We start from the raw sequence: 26,028 nt of genomic DNA on the forward strand, positions 1-26,028 counted from the left end.
TTTGTGTTCTTTCTTGCACCTTAATGTGAGAGGATCCATCCTCTGCACACATGTTCCTCTTCGGCATAGATAGCTGACCTTGACTTCTCAGTTCTTGACTTCAGGCCAGACAGCATCCCAACGCAGTTCCAACAACCTGCTAGTCTACTGCGACACAGCCTTTCATTCTCTCTTCATGATTCTTTGCCTTATTATGTCATGATACCAATGTCCACTTTCTGTACAATGGTGGCTTCGACTGCATTCTATTCATTACTTGTAGCTAGCCTATACGATGACTTGATCTATCTTGCATTTAAGCATATGTACATTCTTTATATTTCTGATTTCTACAGCACTTTTTACCATGTAACGTTCTTCTTTTACACATTAAGGGTCACTGATTCTTTACTTTGTCATTTCCCCTCTAGGATCCACACATCGTATTCATTCAGTATTTGAGGACGTTGTGCACACTTTCGTATGATGTCATAAGTCCATTTTCTTAGCTCTTTCTCATATTCCTTCACGGAGTTCCTCCTGCAGGCTGTCATCAACTCGAGGATACATTTGATATGGTTGCCTTAATGGATACCTTCTTCCAAATACTTGCTGCAGTATTGGTACAGTAGCTGGTGTTAGAGAGGGCAAAATCTCATGTCTCCAATACAGGGAAAGTAAGAGGGGTAGGATCTCCTGCAGATGTGTATGTCTGCTCCCCTACATTATGATTTCCTTGGATTCATCACAGTGGTGAATAATTCAAAACAAAATCACTGGATACAATCTGAAGCCTGTCCCGATTGGTTGCAACGGTGGCTGTGGATAATGTGTAATGTGAACCTTATGTGGTGGGGTGTGACACCTGTGGGCTGGTGGGTAGTTTCATAGAGATATGTGCTAGTGTGTAACTTTATGTTGACAGAGATATTGTGGTTGTGGGGTTCGGAGTGTGTGCCTGTTAGATGGTGCTTAGTGTAGTTGCGTGTGGTGAAGAGTCCCGTCATCCTCACAAAAATCTGGGAGCAATAGCACCAGAAATATCACCAGGTCCTCAAATCAAACAATACCGGATGTTAATGCAATATTTAATTCTTGTGAATTCTGCAATGCCTTTTAAGGTCCCCTTGACTTATTCTTTTTCCCTCTTTTTTTGCATCACAGAATCCTTTTATTTATGGATCCTGGACCTATTTTGGAGGTTAAGGATATTTCACTGAATTCCCCCTGCCATTTCTCCCATTTTTCACTCATTTTCAATATATAGTCCATCCTGTATTGCCCTGTATTAAGCACCCAGTTTGAGATTTCAGATTATTATATCACTCTGCATTGGTTGCAGAGGGTAGGCGGATGGCAGCTGTCATGTAGTTTTGGCTTAAACAGGGGGTAAAGTCAGGTGGCAGATTTACAATCCAACCAGATGGCCAACCCTCTTAACCCTTTGTCCATAGCCCTCAGTTGTAATTGGTGGGCTGGCTTAAGCTAGCTCCTGTCAGTGGTGGTATTTAAGAGTAAACCCTATATGTAACCTCAGTTTTGTACTATAATTTCTAGAAGAAGCAGATTGCTTTCCTGGTGGAGGATTTCCCGATTTGTTTTTCCAGATCTGGCCATACTGGCTGGATGCTGCTTTCTGGACTGATCTTCGGTTAGAGTCAGGCAGTTCTGTATCTGCATTTATTAACCAAGGAAATATATTCTTGGAAATATTTATAAAGTCTTCGAAAATAGGGGAAATGATACAAAACCAGGAAATTAGATGGTTTGAGGCCTGCGAATCTCTTATGAATCTCAAAGAACCGGAACTAAGGCATTGGCTCGCAACCCCATCTATTAAAAAAGCAGCCACGAGGGATCTAACCCCATTGGAAAAATTCACGCTGATGAATTCAGGGTCCAAGAAGCTTGTCTCCTCACTGTACAAGTTTATCAATGTGAAGAAAGAGGACATACATTATTACATACATACATTGGAGTTATATGCAGAAATGGGGGAAAACATTGGGAGAACCCATTAGTAAACAGCAGTGGGAGGAATTGTGGAAGGGTATTCCTAAGCTGACCCGATCGGTCCAAATGAAGGAAATGTGGGTAAAAATTGTAACCCAGTGGCACTATACGCCTGAGAGACTAAACTCAATGTACCCTTCCAAAATATGCTGGAGATATGGCACGAGGAGGGCAACTGGAGGCACATTTGGTGGGACTGCCATGAAATTTAGGGGTTCTGGGCTGAAGTTAAGAAACAAATACAGGGAATGTATCCTAGCGTGGGCCAGCTAGGAGAAAGTGTGTGGTTATGTGGGATAAAGGACCAGTTTGCAAGGAAACTTACGAAACTTACGAAAGTGCAATGGAGGACCCTCATGTGCCTGGTGATTGCTGCATGGGCAGCAATAGCCTAGAACTGGAGACAAAGGGACCCTCTGTTGGTATTTGGTTGGCTACAGAAGGTGTGGAATCTGGTGGCAATGAAAAAAAATACCCATAACCTGCAGGGGGTAAGCGGGTCCTTCACGAAGGAGTGGGTGGGGTGTTAGAATATCTCCAATCAGACTGCATGGAGAAGTGGTGCCCACAAAGAATAAGACTTTTTGACATGTTTGCAGCATAAGCGATCCGAAAAAGAACGATGGACAATGATCTTCCAGAGGGTGGGAGAGGGCGGAGGCAGGGGGGGAGTTTGAGCTTGTTCTGTATGTTTGAAACAATAAAAACAAAGAAAGAAATATTTATAAAGTCTTGACATGTAGTGTTTATGTCCTTAGATTCAATCGGTTCGCTCTTGAAGCATCATCATCTTGCGCCTATGACTATGTTGCAGTCTACGATGGCCCAGATATGTACAGTGCCTTCCTTGGTAAATTCTGCGGCCAGGTCCTTCCACCTACTTTGAAGAGCTCTGGGAGCAGCTTGTTTCTTGTCTTCAGAACAGATCCTTATGGGACTGCAGGAGGATGGAGGGCGACTTACAGGCAGACATTGGGTAAGGAATACACTTTTAATGTCAGCTTTGTTAGGGTAAGGATCTGGGTTGCATTACTCATTGTATTCTTAATCAGCTTAGTCATTACATGAGAATGCATTTGCATAATTGTTAAAAAATACTGCATTACTTTTTTTATTGAAGACACTACTTTTCCCTGTGATTTCGCTAAAGTAGAATTTAAAATGTCCATGTTGTTGGGGGTAATGCTACTTTTTAAATGGATTGAATAGATTCCTTATTTTGTCAAATATCTATTAATTCAATTATCCAATAATGATAATTACACCACTTACACAGGTCACCTTATGATGCAAATCACCCATAAGCACTGATTACAGGTATTATTATCCAAACCTGTGAACTTCAGGTTGCACACAGATCTCTGTAGAAGGTGCATTTGTCCACTGAGCTACCGCACCGGCTTACCTATTCAACACAATTCAGAGCATGCCTTTGCAAGCAAATTGTGAACGTTGAGCACGAAGAACGCATGAAAGAGGGCAAGAAATCGTAAGAGGAGATGTACCACCAACGACCAGGACATTCCGTTCTGTGCATTGTGTAAATAAGTTATTTTTAATGGGGTCTACCCACCACTTGCCCATGCAGAGTTGTTCCCAACCAACCAACCTTTTTTGAATGCTGCAGAACCAATGAATCTGTGGGGGAGAGAATGAATTTCCTACAAGATATAATTTTCAGAAATTATGTGTTGGTTCATTTGTTGGCTTTATTCGGCATTTGTCTTTCAGCACTACACAATTACAATACAATAATTGCAGTAAAAAAAGAATAACATACACATTTCAAAATAGATAAAAAGGTTAATCCTTAATTCATCAGGGTACATTGCTCTGTAGCTACTAGTTCCAGTGCCTATATTGCCAATTGTGCAGACATTAAAATATCATTGACGATAGATCAGTAATTCTTTTCCTTCCCAATCATGCCTTGAGAAGGCAAGCGCTCACTTTATACACACATCAATATTAATGGCTGATTTACAAAGCCTAGTGGCGTCGGCCTCGATTGAATTCTGTAATCACGCCATACTGGAATCAAATAGGTTGACCTATAGCACACATATTCCGGGCACAAAAAGAGAAAATGTTCAAGTGATTCCCTCGCTTTTAAGCAGCATTTACACTCCAGTTAAACAACCACAGGTGGAAGAGCACTGCCGACTCCACAAGCAATGTCTCTTTAAGGGACCCTTACAGTCAATACAGTGGCAAAGTCTTGGTCATAGCTTGCATCTTCACTCTCGTAGAACCGCAGAGAATGGAGGCACCCATGAAATTCCTGATATCAGGGGGTTTCAGCAGGTTTCTTCTGTATCAAAAATGTACACACATATTCCGCCAAGTGAATTATAGCTAGAGAAACCCAATCGGGACAATGTGGACCACCCCAGATTGCTTTCAATTTAGCAGTATATCCATTGTGTTGTTGCATGTCCTTGGTGCAGATCTTCCCAAACTGAGTCTCAAGTGGCAAGACATTTCTTGTGTTTAAATTTAAAAAGTACATTGAAAACAACATTTGAGAAGACGTCGATTGTCGACTTTCCTTATTACATGACTTACACCTTAACACGCATGCACATGTTAACTACCATTTCATGGGGGGAGTGGTTCTGTGGAATGGTAAGACCTTTGCTGTTAACTTTGGACTTTCCCTTGATCTTGAGATGTGAATAACATCAGATAATATCTTTTTTAGATTATTGTAGACAGCAGCGCCAAGGGATTTGGTGTTCAGAAATCCTATGGAACTAACACCCCACCTCATTCTACATTGTGTAAGAAGTCTACTTATCCGACATCTAGTGATGTTAGCCAACGATAAAATGCCAGGATATCACTTGTTCAATTTGGAGAAAAAAAATGTGTGCCACGAATCCCATTTGCCAATTCTTAAGGTCTTGCCTTCTCGTATTCATCTACGGCTATGGTGGTACAAATCATTAGTTTAATTTCCAATGGTGGCTATGTTGACATTAACAAATATATCACAATATGTGGTTATCAGTGACTTTATATGCTTTCCCCAATGACTGTGTATGTAAAGTAATACAAGTGGTTCTAGGCAACATGAAGCACCCCTTCAAGCTTCCTATATAGGAGAATAATGCAGAATCAATGCAACTGACCTACCGCCAAATTCCATTTACTGTCTCCTCTTCCAAAATATATTGGTTTGCTACATATGCATCAGTGAGATATTAATCCATGCCAGGAACTGGAAGAATGCTGGAATCGAAATAAAATGTTTGCCAAGGGTGACATTTAGCATGGCTGCAGCATTGACTGTCACCTACTCTGTGAACCACATAAGCCCAGAAAGCTGGCACCCCACGCAGTGAAAATATGATTCGAAAGACATATCATGCATGTGAAATGTGCAATTGATATCAAATCAAACCTCGACATTGAGGTGAAAGTTGCAAAGCACGTTTAGTATACATTAGAATAGTGACATCATCCCGGGACACCAACCGTGGCTCGGTGCAGTACTTAGGCAGTGCAGGCAAGTGTAGTGATGTCAACCTGACTCACCGACCGTGTTAAAGTGCTGTGCACTTAAGTACAGTGATGCCAGCCTATCTCACGGAACATGGTTTAAAGCGAAAGTCAGGCTTCATTGTATTTGTTCCAGTGAACCGAACACTGGGCCTCATTATAAATGTGCCGGTCCAGTAACAATGGTGCTGGTAAGCCAACCGGCACCATTGTTACCGGACTGTCACATTATGAGTCTGCCCGCCGGAGTCGCTGTGCCCGGCAGATCTGACCCTGCCAGATACAGCGACCATGGTAAGCAGACTGTAACGGTAGCACCGGCACCATTATTAACGGTGCTGGTGCTTTAGGACTCTATGGGAATGGGGATTTACAGAATTACCAGCGCCTGGCTGCTGGGGTTGTAATACCCCGGTGTTACCGGGAAGTCAGGCACCAGTAATTCCGTCAATCCCCATTCCCATAGAGTCCCATCGGATTCTATGGGAATGGGGGAACACAGTAGCACCAGCACGGTTAATAATGGTGCTGGTGCTACCATTACAGTCTGCTTACCGTGGTTGCTATGCCCAGCAGATCTAACCCTGCCAGGCACAGCGACCACGGTAAGCAGACTGTAACAGTAGCACCATCACCATTATTAACCGTGCTGGTGCTACCGTGTTCCCCCATTCCCATTGAATCCGATGGGACTCTATGGGAATGGGGATTTACGGAATTACTGGTGCCTGACTTCCCAGCCGCCGGGGTTGTAATACCCCGGTGTTACCGTGAAGTCAGCCACCAGTAATCTTTTTCGGGTCTGGCGGCAACCCGCCACTATCACCGGCAGGGCTACAGCCACAACCGTAATGAGGCTCACATTGATACTCAGACCTGGGTCTCCCTTATGAGCTTAGAGGGCTTCATACCCAGGCCGACAACCTGTGCCAAGTCCCTTGGGTTCTATATCGACAGACACATCTTATTGTGCTTCATTCAGGCTGCGATAGAAATAAAATATCAATCAATATCTTGGCAAATGAGTTTAACGCCTTCATTTATGACAAAGTTAATTCTATTTGTTTGAATTTAGTCTCACAAATAATGAATGCCCCAACTCCAAGTTAGTGTCAGGATTCCTCTATATCATCCACTCCCTTATTGTCGAGTATTTCATTTTTAACCTGTAAACTCTGAAGATATTGAAGTCCTGATTCAAAAACGGAAACAAATGAACCATGACTACGATCCCATGCCGGCCTGTCTTCCGGCCTACATGCCCCATCTTTAAAACACTTTTTGACATATTTTGTGAATGCAGCATTAGTACAGGGATATGTACCCCAACAACTAAATACATCATTTCTACACCAGTCTTAAAAACCAATGTTTGATCATCAAGTTCTTGCAATTACTGTACAAATGCTGGCCTGCCATGGCCTGCAAAGATTCTGGAAAACGTTATCTGGAAGAAACCTCTATTCTTGACAATTTCCAGTCTGGTTTCAGACCTGGTCATGGGACTGAGACTGCTCCGGTGGATGTGTGGGATGACATCTTGAGGGACGCTGATGAAGGCGATATGAGCATGTTGATCATGCTCGATTTATCAGCGGCCTTCGACATGGTTCATTTTGGGCAACTACTAACCAGCCTTTTGAAGGTTGCCCGGGTCTCAGAGGATACGTTGAAGTTGTTTTCCTCTTTATTAGAAGATCGAACGCAAGCAGTCAAACTTTGAGGCTTTTATTCTGATAGCCTCCCTTTTCTGTAGAGTGCCCCAGGGGTCGTCTTTGTCCCCAATATCGTTCAATATCTACCTTAGGCCACTAATGGACATCTTCTCTAGGTTGGAATTGAACCTCCACTCTTACGCAGATGATACTACACAAATCTATGTTAGATTAAAATCTGCACCTGAAGCCACAGAATGCATTCTAGCAACACAAAACTGGATGTTTGACAGCAAACTCCACTTAACCCTGTCAAAACCGAGGTTATAGTGTTTGGCCCAAAAAATCTATTAAGGGACGACTATAGCACTACTCCCTGTCCAGCACTTTTTGATGCAGCCACCACCTTCTCGTGTAAGGTATTAAATGTAGGCTGCATATGGCAGGCATCTATCCCCTGTAATGCTCATGTCTCAGAAGTTGTGAAATCGGGTTTTTATCAACTAAGGCTTCTAAAACCTATTCTGCCATTCATTTCTGCACCAGATGGGGGCATGGTCGTGAGGACAATGGTAAACTCCAGGCTTCACTTTTGCAGCACGCTGCTTCTGGGAGCACCAGAGAGCCAATTACATCGACTGGTATATAACCTGCCAAAAAAGGTATCCATTTCTGTGTGCCGGTGAAAGTTGCAGGTTGAATTCAGAGTACTGAGCCTAATACATACGTATATTCAGGCAGTGGCACCCAGCTATTTGGTCTCGAAAATCAAGCTCTATCGGTCATCTTGCTTCTTACGTTCAACTGGCAAAAAACGTGCTGGTTGTCCATCCTTCTCGTTTTGTTGCTCGGAGCGACCATTGTTTTTCTATTAGGGGTTCCTGTCTCAGGAATGCACTTCCAGCCGAACTGCAGAATATGTCATCCATTGTTCTCTTTCGGAAAAATGTAAAGACTTATTTGTTACTTACTTGTGGTGATGTTTTCAAGAGGCTATAGGAATTGAACATTTGCGCCTAGATGCAGGCTCTCTGCTTGGTTCCGCAAGGATATGCGTTTTACAAATTCCAAAACAAATCAAATCCTTCAAACAGCATATAGCAAGGAAGACACAAATGTCTTGGTACCAACTTTCCCTCCTGCAAAAATTAAGCCCTTCATCTCAGCAAACAACTTCCGAGCTCCTGTTCAAGCCTTCGTTCTCTCCATCTGATGGTGGCAATACCCTTCTGGAAGTCCTTCCAGTCACCATCCTGGAACCCCATGAGATGTGTTCAACATGCTGCAGTACAACTCATTAGAGGCATCTGCAAATTCGACCACATCACCCCAACCCTCATCAAAATACACCAGCTCCCTCCGCAACCATATATCACCTTCAAACCCTGCTGCATCATCTACAATGTTGTCACCCTCAAGTGCCTAAGCAATCTTGTTGAGAAGCTCTGCATCTGCAGGGGAGTATGAACCACCAAAAGTAAAGACATGCGCAGGCTTGAACTCTGAAGGTGCGTGAAGGAAAGAACCAGAAGACAGGCCTTCTCTGGCTATGCCCCCAGACTATGAAACCTCCTCTCCATCAACAGGAGGCTTGCCCCTTCACTTATACATTTCATGTAGGAGCTCAAAGACCTCCTCTTCATGGGATAACTCCTCCCTAACACCTAGATCCACACATCCTCCACTCCATACCCAACCTGAGACTGGGCGATCTGCTCCCCCCCGTTTCCTCCCCTGATTGCTTGTAAATCCCTTGCTGCCAATTGCTCCCCTTCCCCATTGTTCGCTCCCCGCTCCAATGTGACTCTGCACATTTGTTATAATAATAATAATAATAATAATAATAATAATAATAATAATAATAATAATAATAATAATAAAATTATATATGGAAGGTAAGTCATATATGAAGACACCATGACAGTGGGGCAAGCCACCTCTGCACCCAGAGGAGCAGTGATTGATCTGTGCCCAGCAGATTAGCCTGTTATTTAGACAACAGTTGACAGTAAAGTTAAATGCCCACTTTTATTTTTAAATGTAAATATTTGAGGTAAGGAGTCTTGTCTGAATTTCTGGCCACCTGGTCCTTCCTCTGGATTGGTTGATATGTTGCCTCCCGCGCATGGACCTTGAGTCTTTCCTGAACTTGCTTGACATACTTCTTTGGTTTGGTTTCATTTGGCCACCTCAGCAGTTCTGCGACATACGTGTTTGATATTTCAGTCCCCTTTCTTCTCCTTCCCACTTCTGCATCAGGTGGTGCTGCTCTTTCTGAAATGTTTCACCTCCACAAGCACTGAACTTTCATGCTCCAGGGCTTTGATGGTCACTGTATGCAAGGTGGCAGATTATCACACCTGATATTTGTAGCTTTCTGGTTACTCGTGTGTACTTTCCTAGAATCTTCCACAGCACTTTAAGTGGGATCCCTAACTGAGGAGGGGATCTAAAAAGTTGTTTCACCTAAATGTTGGGCGTGGCCAAAACAGTGATGGGCACGGCCTTGAAGTGGGTGCCGCCTGAGGCAAACACACTATGTGACCCTGAGTCATGACATTGTTTGCATCGGTAGCCAGTGATATAATCGTTCCCCACAACTTTGTTCATAGAAACAGAGACAAGAAAATAATGCAGGAATGTAATAATAGTGACGCATAATGTCGTTCTGCATTCTGTTTAATGAGGAATATCGTGGCCAAGGTGTGGTGGGGGGCCCACGAAGGTAGGGCAAGGGGTTCAGGGGGTGTCCCCCTGAAAGTATTTGTGTCATTCATTCTAGTGGTTTTTATAGAATTTCGTTACATTTTTAAGCACAACGCTGCACCCTTTATTTTACTGGCCTGATAATCAGTATTTCATGTAAGTTAACCAGTTCTTACCTTCAGTGATTGTACTCTCTTTCCCTAGAGCAGAGTTGCCTCAGGCTGAAGTGTTGTTCTTATCTCCCTCTGTAAGCAGACAGTTTTCATTTTCACTGTCTGGTTAATATCTCGTTCCTTTCATCAGAGCACAATAAAGCACTCTTTTTCAATGACATTTCTACAACACAGTGGGCCTCATTACACGGACGGCGGTCGACCAAGGTGCTCTTAGCACCTTGGTCCATGCCGGTAAAATACCGGCACCGCCTTGGAGGAAAGGGGAATTACCGCCCTATTCCAAGGTTGGTGGGGTGGTAATTCCCCCTTCCCCCATTGCCCTTCCGCATTCCCATTTTTGCCCCATAGGGCATAATGGGAATGGGGAAGGTGCTAATTACGGCACCGCAAATTGCGGTACCGTAATTAGCTCCCTGGTCCTTTTGCGGGTTGGATTTTAACGCCTGCAAAAAGCAGGCGTTAAAGTCTCCAACCCGCAAAGGGACCTCGTAGTAAGGTGGTAAGGGTTAACGGTCAACGGTACCATTAACGGTGACCGTTAACCCTTACCGCCGTCCGTGTAATGAGGCCCAATGTTTTAAAAATGTTAAAATCGTATACAACCGCTTGCCTCCAGTCTCCATTTTGCAAATTCATTCATCAGAGGTTTTTATACTGTGTTGCTTTGTTTCATAGTAAGTGTTACTATCAACAGTGTTTACATGCAAAAATATCCTCAGACAGAGGAATGGCTGAGTTGGCCACGCTGGGATTAGGTAATATGGCACATTAACACAGATCTCTGGAGCATGTACTAAACACAATGAGCTACCTTCTTAAACGTGGTGGTACTCAAAACTAGCAGTATGCCTTTCAAATGTGATTATTGACTTTGATGAACATATACCACAGAGAGAGAGAGAGAATAATTTGACTCACGATGTGCAATGGTGAATGCACAAAGCAAATATAATGTTCACGCCCCGGATGGGGGGAGGACAGAGCCTTTAACAACCCGTCATCCCGGACTTTGGTAGGCACAAAGCGAGGGTCCCAGCTCGGTCTGCAGTCCGTTAAAGCCCATGTCAACCACCCAGCTGGGGCGTGAAAGCTATTCGCACCCTGGGATTTTTATCCGACGCAAAATGAGCTCAGTAGGAGTACATCTCCCGTTGGAGGAAAGACATTGTAAAAAAAATGACCGGCACCATTAAAATAGAAAAGGGACTATGGGCCTCATTACGACCCAGGCGGTAAGTTACCGCCTAGGTCGTACCATTACCACCATGGCGTAAACTATGTTTACGCCATGGTGGTTGGCGGATTTACCGCCCCATTCCAAGGTGAGTGGGGCGGTAAATCCCCATTTCCCATTTTACCCTTCCCCATTCCCATTTTTGCCCCATAGGGCGTAATGGGAATGGGGAAAGGCGATAATTACGGCACCGTAAATTACGGTGCCGTAATTATCGCCAAGGTCCCTTTGCGGCATGGCTTTTAACGGCTGCAAAAAGCAGCCGTTAAAAGCCATCCCGCAAAGGGAACCTTGTAATCAGGCGTTAAGGGTCGGCACCGTTTACGGCGCCGTAAACCCCTTAACACCTGAGTCGGAATGAGGGCCTATGTATCTTTTCAGATGACCAAGGTCATGGAAAACTTGTTGGAAAATGTCAGCCATCATCCGAAAAGGGATCTAGTCCCTTTTTCATTTTGATGGCAGCAGCCAGACAGGAGGAGCATCGGGGAATGGAGCTCAAGGCTCTGGACCTAGAGGTAAGTTGCGTTGGGGGGAAAGGGAAATGGGTTATTCTAATGTGGGGAGGCAAAAGGGAGAGGCTCCCTATTGCCTCCCCACATTAGAAAAAAACATAAATGGAAAAAAGCACTGCCTGTTGGAAGGGCCTTGGGTGGCTGGAAAGCGGATGGGGATCGTGTAATCTCGCCCACTGTTTCAGCCACCTGATTGGCTGAACGCCCTTCCCTGGGTGCGAATAAACGTTAATGAACACCAACTGCATTATTGGATCAATTGATCAGATCCAAGCATAGCTGTTGACAACAGCTGGGGCGTGCAGCAATATATATCCTTTGTGACTCGCTTCTGCCCCAATATTAGATATATCAAGGCGGCAGAAGAGTGTGCAAAGCACAGCTGATCTCCAGTGGCTGCTGTCTGTAATCACGCTCATCTTGTTGACAGCTAACACCTGCCATGCCCATGCTCGAGGGGAAAGAGATGCTAATGGCCCATGAGAATGGAACCATCCTAATAGCACCAGCAATCAAACCACCCGCCTCGAACACAAGCAATACTCGCAACAGAAATGTGGATGATTAGCATTCTCCTGCATATCAGTGAAACTCTGGAACTCACTCTCAAAGGAAATACGAACAACAGAGGATCACCTCAAGTTCAGGAAACTATTAAAAACATCACTCATTAACACTCCGAGCAGAAGAACATTTCGGAGCGACAAATATCCACCAAACACAATGCAAGAGAACTCCACGAGAATGGACCACTCAAATGTAAACCACGAACAGACCAGGAACAAGACTGAGCAAAAACACCAAACCATCGCAACGCACCCAATGTGCCACCAACCAACCCTACTAATAACTCTCTAATTCTCTAACACTCAGCATATCCACCACCCATTACATAACTGACTTAACTCACACTGCAGACATGATACAACAAAAACCATAAATGCTACCATCTCCCACAACACCCAATACACACAGGAAATTAATGTCTGCATACAACAGACAAATGACAATCTACCAAAATCATATCAGCACACAGTGACCTATCAGTGCAGAGGACCAACATGGCAATCTCTGAGATGGCCCTGGTCAGTCCCTCTCTGCTTACCATCACTAAAGCGAACTTTGAAGTCATTAGGGGATGACAGAAGAAGCGGGGAACTGCACAGGCATCTTATGAGAGATGTGGCAGGGAGCCCATGAAGAGGCACTCCAAACATGCAAAGGAAAACAAAACAATGGGCAACAAAGAGCCCCACCAGCGGTCCGGATCGGGAACCGTTTTTTTAGACTGACGCGGCTACCCCCCAGCCCACTTAAAGCACTGGTGTTCACTTTGCATATACCATTATGAGTGAAACATTTAGTTGCCGGCTACCCACACTCTGTACAGTGCTCCGCTGCTCTCGAGCAAGGTCCACAACGCAATAAAGAAAAATTAAAAATGTTGTTCTTCCTCGGGATCGATTCAGGCCCTTTCTGGGGTGAGCTTCTCCCTGCTGCAGCATCTTCATCTTGAACTCCCACTTCTTCAGCTGGGGGTTTGGGTTGAATTCTGCAGGCTGCCTTCCCTTTATAGACTGGAGCGCTCAGTGGTACCATAGAGTAATTCTATGTGATCACAAAGCAGAAGAGAGATTCCAGGGAACGCCAGGGTGCCCCTAAAACCTTCAAATGTTGCCACATTTTAAGGGTCTATGAGTGCCAAAAAGGCACCTTGCCTGAGCCCGGATTCATCCTAGCATTGGCCCTACAAGTCTTCCCTTCTGAAATTCACTATTCCAGGGTACACTTCTCCTCCTACCCCCCAGTACAATCTTTCTTTTTGCTCAGTTCCCTTGTTCATTACGGATGTGCAGGGAGCTTGTAAGTGTTATTGTTACCAGGACGTTTCCTACACGCTCTGTTTGTTCGTTTATATTAAAACATGTTCGGTCATTAGGCCTTTAATGTACCTAAATATAGATGCATTAAAATAATGCATGTCCAAACGTTTAAAGCTTATAATAAAAGGATAGTTGAGAAAACCACATCAAAGAACAAAAAAAAGAATTGGGCGTGCTTTTGGTTTTATTCATCCTGCGCTATTTTTTTTACATCGTATGTTGGCCTTTCCCAGTGCTCCACCTAGGATCCTGCTCTGTCATCAAAGGTCATGGGGCTTGCTAGATCCCATCCTCCGCTCTTAAATCAATTACTGGATCCATTAACAAGCCAGAACGTGCTCTGCTCGGTTTAAAGATGTCGTGCAGATAAGTAGGTGCCACTTTACTGGTCACTTAAGAAAAAGGGAAGAGCCCTGGCATTTGACTCTTGGAATCCCTGGCTTCTCAGGTGAGGAATAAACCCTCCTTTCCTAAGTAGCTTGTGGGCAGGCAACAGAGGATGAGATGCTGTAGGCCTTCCTGTGGTGCCTCGCATGATTTGCCTGCTGCACACACCCTCCCTGCCTTCACTTCAGTTTAGTTTAGTTCATTATTATTATTTGTATAGCGCCGCCTGGCCCTGAGGCATCCAGGCGCTTGAACAAGGTTACATAGTTTGACTATGAGGTACAAAATTAAATGCAATCATCAATACATGCAAATTATTTACATAGCAGAGCATGTTAGAGTCAGAGATATATGTACAGGTAAGGCGTAGAGGGATATAGGAGAAGGAAGGATATGTACAGAGGGTAGGGACTTGGGTAGTCCTGGTTGGCATTGGGCATGTCTTTTAGCTTTCATTGGCAAGTAGCCATGCTTTGGCTCCATTTCTGCAGCGGTGAAAGGATGGTTCAGCTCTGAGGGTGGTGGGGAGGGAGTTCCAGAGCTTAGCTGCGAGTATGGTGAAACTAGTGTCACCTGCTTTTTGTAGCTTGAACCTGGGAATGTTTAATGTCTGTGTTGAGGCTGATCTGGTTGGGCGGGAAGGTATGTGGATCGAGAACTTGTCTGAGAGGTATCTAGGTGCTTGGTTGTGTAGATACGTGTGTGTGAGGGAGAGTGTTTTGTAATTGATTCTTTGAGGTATGGATAACCATTGGTTAGAGCGTCTGATGTTTGATATGTGATCATGCTTGGGTAAGTTTATCGCTGATCTGAGTGCATTATTTTGTATTATTTGCAGTTTGTTAATGTTCTTGTTGCTCGTGCCCAGGTATAGCGTGTTGCAGTAGTCAACTTTTGGTACAAGTGCTCTGGCTAGCGTGATACAGTTAGGGGTCGAGAGGTAGGGTCTGCATGCGTTAATAAGCTTGCATGTGTAGGCCGAAGCAGATGAGATAGCATTGATTTGTCTGGTCAGTGTGAGGGAGGAGTCAAGATAAATCCCTAAAGTTTTGACATTGTTAGAGACCGGGATGTTGTTGCCGTCAATAGCGAAAGCCTGGTATGATTTGTTGAGGTTGTTGAGTCTGGCTTGGGATCCTAGGAGAAGAAGTTCAGTTTTGTCATCGTTGAGGCATAAGCCGTTATTGGCCATCCATTCTTGTATAATGGAATATATGCTATTAAGTACGGAATTGTCAGTGTGGTAGTCGCCGGTAAGTGGGATGAGTATTTGGGTGTCGTCAGCGTAGTTGGTGTAAATGACACCCAGTTGGTCCAGTATGTCAAATAGAGGTTTTATAAAGACATTGTAGAGTGTGGGGGAGACGCAAGAACCTTGTGGAACGCCACAGGTGACAGGGGCCAGTTCAGCGGCTGCCGAGGGGGCGAAGACCCTCATGGATCTGTTGTTCAAGAATGACTGGATCCATGCGTTTGCTTTGTCAGAGAAGTTGGCTGCTGAGGTTAGATGTTGGCATAGTATATTGTGGTTTACCAAGTCGAAGGCAGCAGAGAGATTGAGGAGTAGGAGGAGGGCTAGTTTGCCTTTGTCTTTGAGGTTATCCATTTGGGTCTTGAGGTCTTGGGTCTTGAGGTCGATGAGGGCTGTCTCTGTACCGTATTTGGGTCGGAAGCCTGATTGTCTGAGTCCTAGTAGGTTATTTTTTTTTAGGTGGTCCTGGATCTGCAAATAGGCCGCTCTGTCAAGGATTTTCAGTAGGAAGGGGACGGTGGTGATGGGTCTATAGTTTGTAGGAGTGTTGGGGTCTAGAGTGGGTTTCTTGAGGAGAGGTAATACCCAGGAGTCCTTTAGGTTATTGGGTACTATGCTGGATGTGAAGGAGGAATTGATGAGCAAGGTAATGAATGGGGCAAGATGTTTGGCTGCATCTTTGATGATCGGGGCTGGACAGATGTCTCCTTGACATTTAGAGGGTTTGAGTGAGTTTATTATATCTTCAACCTCTTTGATAGAAATGGCTGAGAACTCGAATAGATTGTTCTTGGCTTGATTGGCGGTATTGGTAGGTGCTGTAGGGTTGTTTATGGGGGTTAGGTTTGCTTTTTTGGACTCGATTTTAGATTGTAGCATGGTGATTTTGCCCATGAGAGCTTCTTGTATTTTAGTGCACCAGGCAATATCTTTGGTGCAGGTGTCGGGTTTGGGAGAAGGAGACTCGAGGTCTCGAAGGATGTTAAAGAGCTCTTTGGTGTTGGATTTGGCTTTGCTGATTCTGTCATTGTACATGTTTTTCTTTGTTTGTATGATGGAGGTCTTGTAAGTGATGGAGGCTATGGAATAGGACATTTTGTTGTTGGTGGAAGGAGACTGTTTCCAGGCTAGTTCAGCTTATCTTTTGATTTTGCGGAGAGTTTTCAATTCAGGTGTGAACCATGAATTGAGGTGTGCACGTGGTTTGGATTTTCGTAGTTTGAGGGGAGCTATGGTGTTGATGGCCCTCGTGATGGTTGAATTGTATAGGTCTACTAGGTCAGTGGGGTTAGTGAGGGTGGGTGTGAAGTCAAGAATCGGTTGGAGTAATGGGATGAGTTTCTCAATTGTAATGTTTTTGCTATTTCTTGTAAATGAGGGCGGTGCAATGGGCAGCTGTGTCGGTGTTTGTTTACCTTTATTGATGGTGAAGGTGATAAGATGGTGGTCGGTCCATGCACATGGTATGTTATCGCGGATGAGTGTGTTGCAGTTTAGGTCTGCAATCCAGTCAAGTGTGCAGCCTTTGTTATGTGTAGGCTGGGTGACATGATGGGTGAATCCTAATTCGGAGATAGTATTTATTAGTTATTAGTTATATTCTCAGGCTATCCTCAGAATGTGAAATGCAGATCTAGGACTGCTTTGCCCAGGCTCAGGCTCGGACTGGCTGATAGGTCAATAGGGCAATGCCCGAACCAAAAAAGCAAAATGCTTGTCAGGGACATTTTTTTGGTTAAAGTGGGCCACTTTATTGGCCAATGCTGGGCCAGTTTGATGAGTTACTTCACTATGCGGCTAGTAGTTTTGATCATTGATTCTGAATAAATATTCTTTAAATTGAACAATTTGCATTACTGCGGCCTCATTCTAAGTTTGCTGGTCCAGTCACTACAGTACCAGTAAGCTTGCCGGTAGTGTAGTTACCGGACCGGCAAACTACGAGTTCTGCTCGCAGGTGCCTTTTCACCGCCAGGTCTGCCCTGGCGGGCGGTCTGGCACCCGCCAGCAGACCATGTCGGATGCACCGGCACCATTCAGAATGTCATGACCCATTGCTTTCAAGCACACAATCAGAATGTAAGGAGCAAGGAAGAAGCAAGAAGTTATTTGGCTACCAGGTGTTTCCATGTGAGATCTGTGATGAAAAGCATGCTGCTGGAAGAAGACACTGCGGCTTTGGTCTCTAGTTGATGGTTGGGGTGGACACCTGCCTGCTGCATTTTCAGAACTACTTACTGAGTGTGTGCATACTCTTACAACTTGTGCCCACTCACCCACATATCGATCATCAAAGAAAAATGTCCTTAGGGCCGATTTCGCTAGCCTCTACACTCTGCCACCAAACTAGCATGTACATCTCAGGCCCAGGCATTCAGAACAGCAGCAGCCGATCTGGCACATGGTTTTAGATCTCAGAAATCTACATTTTCATTGAGGAATAGGACACCAAGTCCAGCCAAACATTTATGCCAACTTTACATAAAGCGTGTGTATTTTGGCATGTCTTCTTGAATTCATCAAAACACCTTCTAAGCATGAATTGTACATCGGACTCTAGTGGAATTTGTGTATGTTCACTATGGCGTATGCCAACAACAGAAGAGGTGACCTTCACCTCGCTTCCTTGTGAGCACTATTATTGCTGCCCTCATTAGTCTTTATTAAGAAATGGCACAATGCCCTAAGGAGACAACTCCTCAATGATATGGTAAATGGCCAGGTCCACCAAGCCACCGGAACACCTATTAAATATCCTGCCGCAATGTAATCAAAATGTAGACCGCTGATTACTTGGTTGTCATCTACAACAACATAGGGAAGTCCTCAAATAAATTGCTAGGTACATGAAACAAATTGTTCTACAAGATGTTTTTATTCACTATGTGGAGAAAAATTTGCATTTCCTATGTGGTGGGTCAGAAGAAGGACGGTGCTCATGTAAGACTTGCTAAACTCTTTGTTATCAAGGAAAAGATAATGCCTAGCTGACCCTACTTCTACGGGTGTTCTCTACCTAATAAAGTAGCTATGGTGCTCGTCAGTAATCAGTGAATGAAGAAACTGTCCACTGTCCAAACTAACCCTAACTAAACCTAACTGACCCTACCTCCATCAGAACAACTATGTTCCCTTCTCCTGGGTTTTCCTTCTTACAGGCTTTGGTTCAATTGCTGATTTTCAAATAGTATTTTCTGACTTCTTTGATAATTTGATATAGTTCTTTCAATACTTCCTTGTGCTTTGGCTTCTCTTCACAATGGAGTTTGACTGATTCATGAACAATAACTCTGTTCTCATGAGTGGTTTTCTCACTCTCCTCTTTAAGAGCTGTACTCTTTTCATTGCTGAGTCTTTCTTTATTTTGATTGTGACGAGTAGGACTACTCATACTCATGGTGCCTGGAAACACCATTTTGCTGACTGGTGCACCTTATAAATAGTCAATAAATAAAAATATAACAATTGACCTTAACTTCCTTTGGGTTTACTATTATTGTCTCTGTGTTTTGACTAAGATGGCCCAGCATTCTCATAATGATTCCAATTCACTACTTCTCTTGCTTTCTCAGCTATCGTCTCTTTATCCTGACTGAAACGAGTAAAAATACTATTGTAATGATTTTCATCCACTTCTCTGGTTTTCTTTATTATTGTCTTCTTATCTTGACTGAGACGAGTAAGAACAATTGCATAATGATTCTCCTCCACTTCACTTGCTTTCGCTGCTATCATCTCTTTATCGTGACTGAGACGAGTATGTCTGTTCAGATAAAGATTCTCGCCTTCCCTCCTGGGTATGCTGCTTTCTTCATTACCTGTCAACTTCAGGGATAACGTCACTGGGGGTTCTTTTCGTTCGGTTGGACTCCCCACTTCACTAGGTCGACTTCTGGCCTTTTTTCAGTTTCTCGTATTTTGCAATTTCATCTAGGATGGCTTTCCGTACCTAGTGTACCAGGGTGATGCACAGCTCCAGCCGTGTGGTGGTCTCAGGTTTGTTGCGAGGACTGGCGGTCCACCACGGTCATTTCATGGCCACGCCACCACTCACTCTGTCTATTAATCTCCGGTTTCGAGGACATGATGAGTCCACCGCTTCTCTCTTGGCTTGCAAGCTGGTTTCTAACTCGCAGTTCCCAGTCTCCTCCCCTTCTTATGACAGAGTCGTGGGCTCTGTTTCTCTCTCACTTTGTGTTTTGCAACCTCTCATGCAGTGGCCTTGTCTTCCTCATCCCAGTTAAATGGTCTTTTCTATTTAGGAGGGCACCCAAATTTTCAGTTTTACAATAACACATTCTTGTTCCTTCTTCATATGGAACCTGATAGAAGGTGTCTGCAGACAGAATATTGGAAGAATCTTTAGGGAGTTCCTCAAAGGAACGGCAGTCCTTGTCCCCAAAGGTGGATTCTTTACCAGTGAGGTCCCGCTTGCTACTCCCCCTATGGTGGGTATTGTGCAGTGGGCTCACCTCCCTAGCCTCAGAGGGGGTGTCTCCCCCTTGAGGAAAAGGGACGAATTCCCACGATTCGTCATAGTGGCCAAAACAGGAGCTTGAAGAAACACTGATGATTCAGAAAAACACTGTAGTTATTGACGTCCTAGAAAAGGAGGCAGTGGGTTCTTTTGGTTTTATGGGTTAAGGGATTTAGGGCCACTGGAAACAAAGTTAGGCAATTCTTTAGCGATAGTTTGAGGTATAATATTGATACATGTTATGCTCCTGAGCTCTATTTTGATGTCTTTTGTTATGCCACAATCTCACTTGCAGTTATGTGCGTAACATGTTGCATTCATCGCAGTTCACAAACACCATTATCAAAGTTATTGACATGAATTATGGGAAAAGCACCAAACCTACACTTTTAATCATACAATGGGTTAATTAGTTATCATACACAGGTTAGGTCGTTATTTCACAAACATGTTTTACACTAAATAATAACAGCTGCTCTGACATGCTCTTGATTGATCCTGCTATAACACAGTCACTGGTGAATGACATTTTTCCTCCAGCTATCTCTGGTTTCTGCTTGGGGGAGATTCTGCTCAGCACAGCAGTGCCAAGTCAGCATTCACATTAGCATGTGAGAATGCTGAGCAGGATGTTGCAGATTGCCCCTGTGGATTGTGGGAAAGGGAATTTAGCCTGCTGAGGCAGAGAGTTCTTGATTCAAAAACACAATAAATGAGAATAAGGACTTAGCTCAGGGAAGGCTAAGTCGGCCCGACTGCCACCCCTCACTAGAGGTACATGTTCTCTATGAAGAAGAGGAGAGTCTGCTTAGGATGACTAGGCCAATCCTCATCATGATAAAACCCAAGCGATTAAAAATTAGCCAACAGAGTAGAAAATATTCCACTGTAAATTACACAAGCTAAATAGCGTGTTCTATAGAATGAAGACCACCTTAATGTTCCCTATACTTGTGTGCAGCCACAAATGCCATCCACATCAGCTCCTCACAATGAACTGGCAATACTTCATGCCAGCATGCTGATCCTATTGCCTCTGGAGACACATATAGACGCATTGATTCTGAGCGCCACACAGAGCCCAATGCCTTGAGCTCCTAGCTGGTTACAACGCCCCTAAATAGCATGTGGTCCTGATGTTCAGGGATGCCCTGCAGATCCCCCCAGGGGCCTTGCTAGTTTAGATGTCTCTAGGGGGACTCCTGGTTCAGATGCCAAAGCAATGGCGCAAGGATGAAATGAAGGATTATAACAGGTTCCTACTGATTTTATGGTACCTAGATGCCTGTCAGTCATATAGATGTTAGTATTCAGTTGATGCATAACTTAGTGGCCTGGGAGGAAGAAAAGTCTCTGCCCTGTGCCACTTTTGGATCCACTAATAAGTTGTGGTTGCTTGATTTAAGCCAGAGGGAGGGAGAGTAGGATCTGAGTCTGCCTTTCATGGACACTGTTGAATTCGAAGACAAAAGCCTTCTTTGGCCTGGTGGGCACTTCAATGATATTCTTCTCTTACAAAACTGCGAGTAAAGATGGCAAAGCCTTGGCTCGTGTACACTCTTACAGGCAATTTGGAAACAGTTCTTACATGCTCCAAAGCAATGAGTACCGTGTCCACAGCCAGGTTTCCTCATCTGATAAAACAGGCGTCTCTGAACCTCTGGGATTCCCTATCATAAAAGGTGCCCGGCAGCAGCCCGGGCCAATGGAAGGAATTATGGGAAAGAGCATGGTATAGACTACTGCTAATTTAATTGGTAGATTGAGGAGCCTGCAAATTTAATTCGCCCTCTGCCTGCCCATCCTCCTGAAAAGGGAGGGGCCTGCACCAGGGTTAATACCGCCCGTACAGTTTGTCTCAAATCTCTAGGTCAGTTCTGGTGCCACCGGCATACTTCTGGCATACTTCTGGCACCAGGCCTGCCACCTACCAGGGGGGTAGAGGCTGTTGCTGCATTCCCCACCAGAAAGTGTAGAGTGCTGGGGCTGGGCCAATGTATGTAGTTATGCATAAACGTAGGTGTGAGTACGTGAACCTAGCTGGAATTCAGCGGTGCATTGTACCTTAGAGGAAATGGTACATAGAGGAGGGAAGATTGTCGTCTTGTCAGTCAATGTTTCGAGGTCATTCAGTAAGGTGCACTTCGTCAGGCACCCGTCCTATACTGAGACACGTATCAGAGGAAGCACAGTTTTACCCACTATCAAGCACAGTGTCCCCGGAGAACAGGGACACTTTTTTGAAGGCTGTGCCGATGTGTGGTCTCAGCTGATGCATTCAGTGTTGCTGCAAGATCCACGCGGCTCACCCTCACCTGCCAACCCCCGTTGCCCCGATAAGCACAGACCACAGAAAGCAGGCCCTAGCAAAAGGATGCTGCAGAAACCACAGACATGTATCAAAAGGACCTTTTCGTTAGCTCAAAAAAGTGCTCATTGGCACCTTTCCGTCATCTAAAGAAGCAGTGGCCCTAAAAGGTATAATGTCAGTTACTTCTAAGGTCACTGAAGAACGACACATGTGTGTTTGTGAAGCCTGAACAAATATTTTTAAAGCATTTTCGCAGAAACCAAATGGGACTTGGGAACTGATCCCGTGTTTGCAGCTTGTGTACTGTCTGAAGTGGCCAATGTGGTAGACAGACATTTTTATTTCGACGTCAGTGAAGCTGAAAGAAAGCCTTGAAGGGAGAATGTGGGCGATATTAATTCTTTCAGAGACGATAAGTCTGTCAGTGGCTGACTCAAATGTTCAGCGCGTTCGCTGGACCTGGGAATGAATGCAGCAATGTCCCTTCTGGCAACTCCCTCTTTTTGAGCAGTGGAACGTGCTGAGCAGATTTGAGATTGTGTGGGCATGAAAAGAACATGGCTTAGATGCCAAAGATTGTTGAATGCCCCTTTTCGAAGGTTTATAATTACAAGGGAAAGAAAGGGCAGCGACCCGAGGAGAACACTCTGCAATATTTACAGCGCTCGCTTATTAAAAGGTTATGTTGTCTGCTAAGACCACTCCTTCTTAGATGCCTGTGTGTTGAATGTTGCACAGAAAGTGGCAGAAATTACACGGAGGTAAAACCTGTCCCAGTCAGTAGTGATGGGGAAAGTATTGCGAGGATACATTGAACCATTAGAATTTAAGGACTGCGAGGTCCAGTACATGTTTTGAACTTTTCTAGGGATCCATCAGGTAAATAGCAAGGTCATCCAGAGGTAGAACCTGAGGACCTTGAGATGGAGGGAGGGCTGCTGCCAAGCCCTTCCGGGCTCTATGGCAGGCACCGCTGGGATCGGGCAGGCTCCCATGGGACAGTGGGCCATCTCATTCCTATGCTGGACATTGAAGAAGGGATTACATCAGACTGGAGTTATGGGGGCATGGGGATCAGTGGAGGAAAGAGGTGGGCATTAATGATACTTTGAAGGGTGCAGGGGACTGGTGCACACACACAAAAGTGACCCGAGTATTTTTGCAGGTGACTGAACGTTTGGATTCATGAGCCGTGAATATTCCCTGATCACTTTGGGTGACGTTCTCTAGGACCACCTAGTCAGAGACTCCTTCTGCCACAATCCCATGTGGATATGTCGTCCCTGCAAATGCAATGGCTGAGGGTCTTCAAATCCTGCTATAAGATGTCAACATATGTTCTTATGTTTTTTAACGTGTCCGTTTCTGAGACTGAAGAGATGCGTCGCTTTTTCCAGACAGCAGCTCCTCCTTCCTGCCTAGTCCTGCATTGGACTATGTTCTGGTTGGTCAGGAATTGTAGTGCAGCCTCCTCTTCGTCTCCCTTTCATTGGCCTGCAAATCCCTCAGCTGTTTCTGCATCCATCCCATGCATGTTCAGAAGATAGGGGAGGATTGCTCAGGATATCGCACCACACATAACCCAGCCCCTCCACCTCCCCTTCTACCACTTCTCTTGCCCAACCTTTCTACCCTGTAATGTCAGATATTTGTAACTTCTATTTCACCTACCACGTTTTGAACTTTAACCCTTGGAAGGCACTCCAAGACCCTCTCAGTATGGCCAGCGCGGAAGAAAAAATGAAAATAAAATAAAATATCTCGGAAGTAATGGCAGCAGTGGCATTGCTGCCTCTATCCACCACCTCCCTCGGCCCACCACTAAATCAGGCAGCGGTATTGAAGGTGACTGAAAAGAGATGCGTGACGGCACAGCTCCACCTAAACATCTGGCAGAGGAAGAGTCTTTTTAAGAGACCTAAGATGAAAAAAAACGATTGTCAAAATTGGAGGAATTATAAAAAAGCTCTTCGTCAAAGTAGACTCAATAAGTCATTAGAATTTTGCAAAGGATAGGGTAAGGGATAGTTGTGATTGCACAACTTCACTTGTGAAGTATCGCAAAAGGTTTGCCTTTCTATCTTTCATAGATGGACCTTTAAACAGTATGGCGCATCCAGTCTCTGGCAGGAAGCTGGCTGGCCACACAGACGGCTGCACTTATTTATTTATTTATTTTACATTTATTTATTTGAACATTTATATAGCGCACACAACCCAAAAGTAGTTAGACGCTTGAACTTAACATTTTGGTTACAGACATACGATTCATCTTATGCTGGTAAAGCACATAGTAGGAAGGACTGAATGCAATGATGGGTTTATGTTTCGTAAGAATTTCTCTTGCTTCAATAATTTGTAGCACTTTCTCGAGCATTTTAGACAAATGGAACGTTTTACATTAAAAAAACTTCCCAAACTACACATCGTCCTACTGCTACTTGGCCACCTTGAATCTTCGTAGTTTGAAAGACTGGCTTTGAGACGTACCACGCATTCACACTTTATACGAAATATGCAAATTCCTCCTACTATGAAGCACATTACTCTGAGACTCTCAGTCCAGAGTAATCCTCCATCTTGCCTTAACTAAATATTTCTGCAAAGACAAAGAAAATATGTATCGCTATTGTATTTATATTCCAAGATCAGCCTGTTCCTGGCCGGCGCTGTTATTGAATAGTTCCTTAAATACCAACACTGTCCCGCATGCTTTCAAAGCAGCTCAAACTTTGCTCCTAATAAAAGAAGACTTCTTAAGAAAACCTGACCTGGAAAACTCTTCTCCCAATCACCAAAAGCCTTTCTACTCCAGGCAAACTCCTGGAAAAGCATGTGGCAGCAAACTTACATGAGCAGTCTGGTTTCCGGCAGGGACATGACATTGAGTGAGCGACTGTGCAGGGGGTGGGCGAGGCAATCTGTGAACTGGAGAGGGGAGTCGACAAATTGCGTGTTTTCCTAGCTCTCTCCTTTGCGATTTGGCATACACGGGGAGCTGCTGTCAGTCCTTGATGCTCACATGATGCTCACATGATGGTTAGAGGTAGTGCCCTGGATTGGATGTTCATCCTCCTGGCTGGGGCACACCCAGACATGGTGCTGTTTGGTACTTCTAGACTCACGTTCCAACCTGTGCTTTGTGGTGTGACTCACAGTCAATCTCCTCACCCATGTTGTTTAACATCCATCAGAACCAATGGAACATATGCTATGTTTTTGACATTCGATGCACATAGCTTTGAAGGTGGCACAATGCCCTACCAACGCCAGTCAAGAACTTGTAAAGCTGGGCTAATGTGTTCTCTCGCCCCCAAGTGTAAGAGTCTTGCTGCTGTCTTTTGTGCTCGTTGCAGTTTTGCCAGCAAGGATGTAGGCGTCCTAAATAAAGGGTGTTAGAGTAACCTCGGCGTGATAAGATGATTGCAATACATATGGTTCCTCTGTGTGGGAAAGAGTAAACGGGAGTGTCAGGGCCCTATGTGAATCTCATAGAGGTCAGGGCGAGGAGTGAAAGAGAAGGGGCGTGTACACAATTCGTGTTCTGCTGGAGAGGAATAAAGATATCCAATCAAGGCCCAGATCATGAATGTCCATTTCAGGGGCTCTTGTGGTGCAGGCAGAATGGTCTATGTCTTCAGATGCTGGAAATAGGTTGAGTAGGATGACTACAGCAGTGCCTCCGGTGCCATGTCATAATGTTCCAGCAAAAATGGCTCCGACAAAAAAGATGCCGTTTTTTCCGCAGACATTATTACATTGAACATGGTGGGGACACACCCTGCAACCCATGATTTTTTATTTTTTTCTTTACAAGGAGAGCAGGGGACATCCCTGCAACCCGTCCCCCTACATAATGTCACAATTTTTTTAATTTTTATTATTGTTTACATTTGTATAGTGCACAGACAGCCCCGGGGCATTGTGGCGCTGTTACTT

General features: G+C 44.5%; 1 protein-coding gene across 1 annotated transcript in view; it reads left to right on the forward strand.

The window, feature by feature from the left end:
- The window catches only part of CUBN (cubilin), a 1,794,835-nt gene that overhangs the window by 1,595,808 nt on the left and 172,999 nt on the right, over window positions 1-26,028 (forward strand). Inside the window, exon 59 of the mRNA XM_069648353.1 lies at window positions 2,751-2,968. Within this exon, the coding sequence (XP_069504454.1) occupies window positions 2,751-2,968 (218 nt within the window). The remainder of the gene's footprint in view (window positions 1-2,750; window positions 2,969-26,028) is intronic.

The sequence above is a fragment of the Ambystoma mexicanum genome, chromosome 2q (genome assembly GCF_040938575.1).
Source record: "Ambystoma mexicanum isolate Mex_15411 chromosome 2q, UKY_AmexF1_1, whole genome shotgun sequence".
NCBI lineage: Eukaryota > Metazoa > Chordata > Amphibia > Caudata > Ambystomatidae > Ambystoma > Ambystoma mexicanum.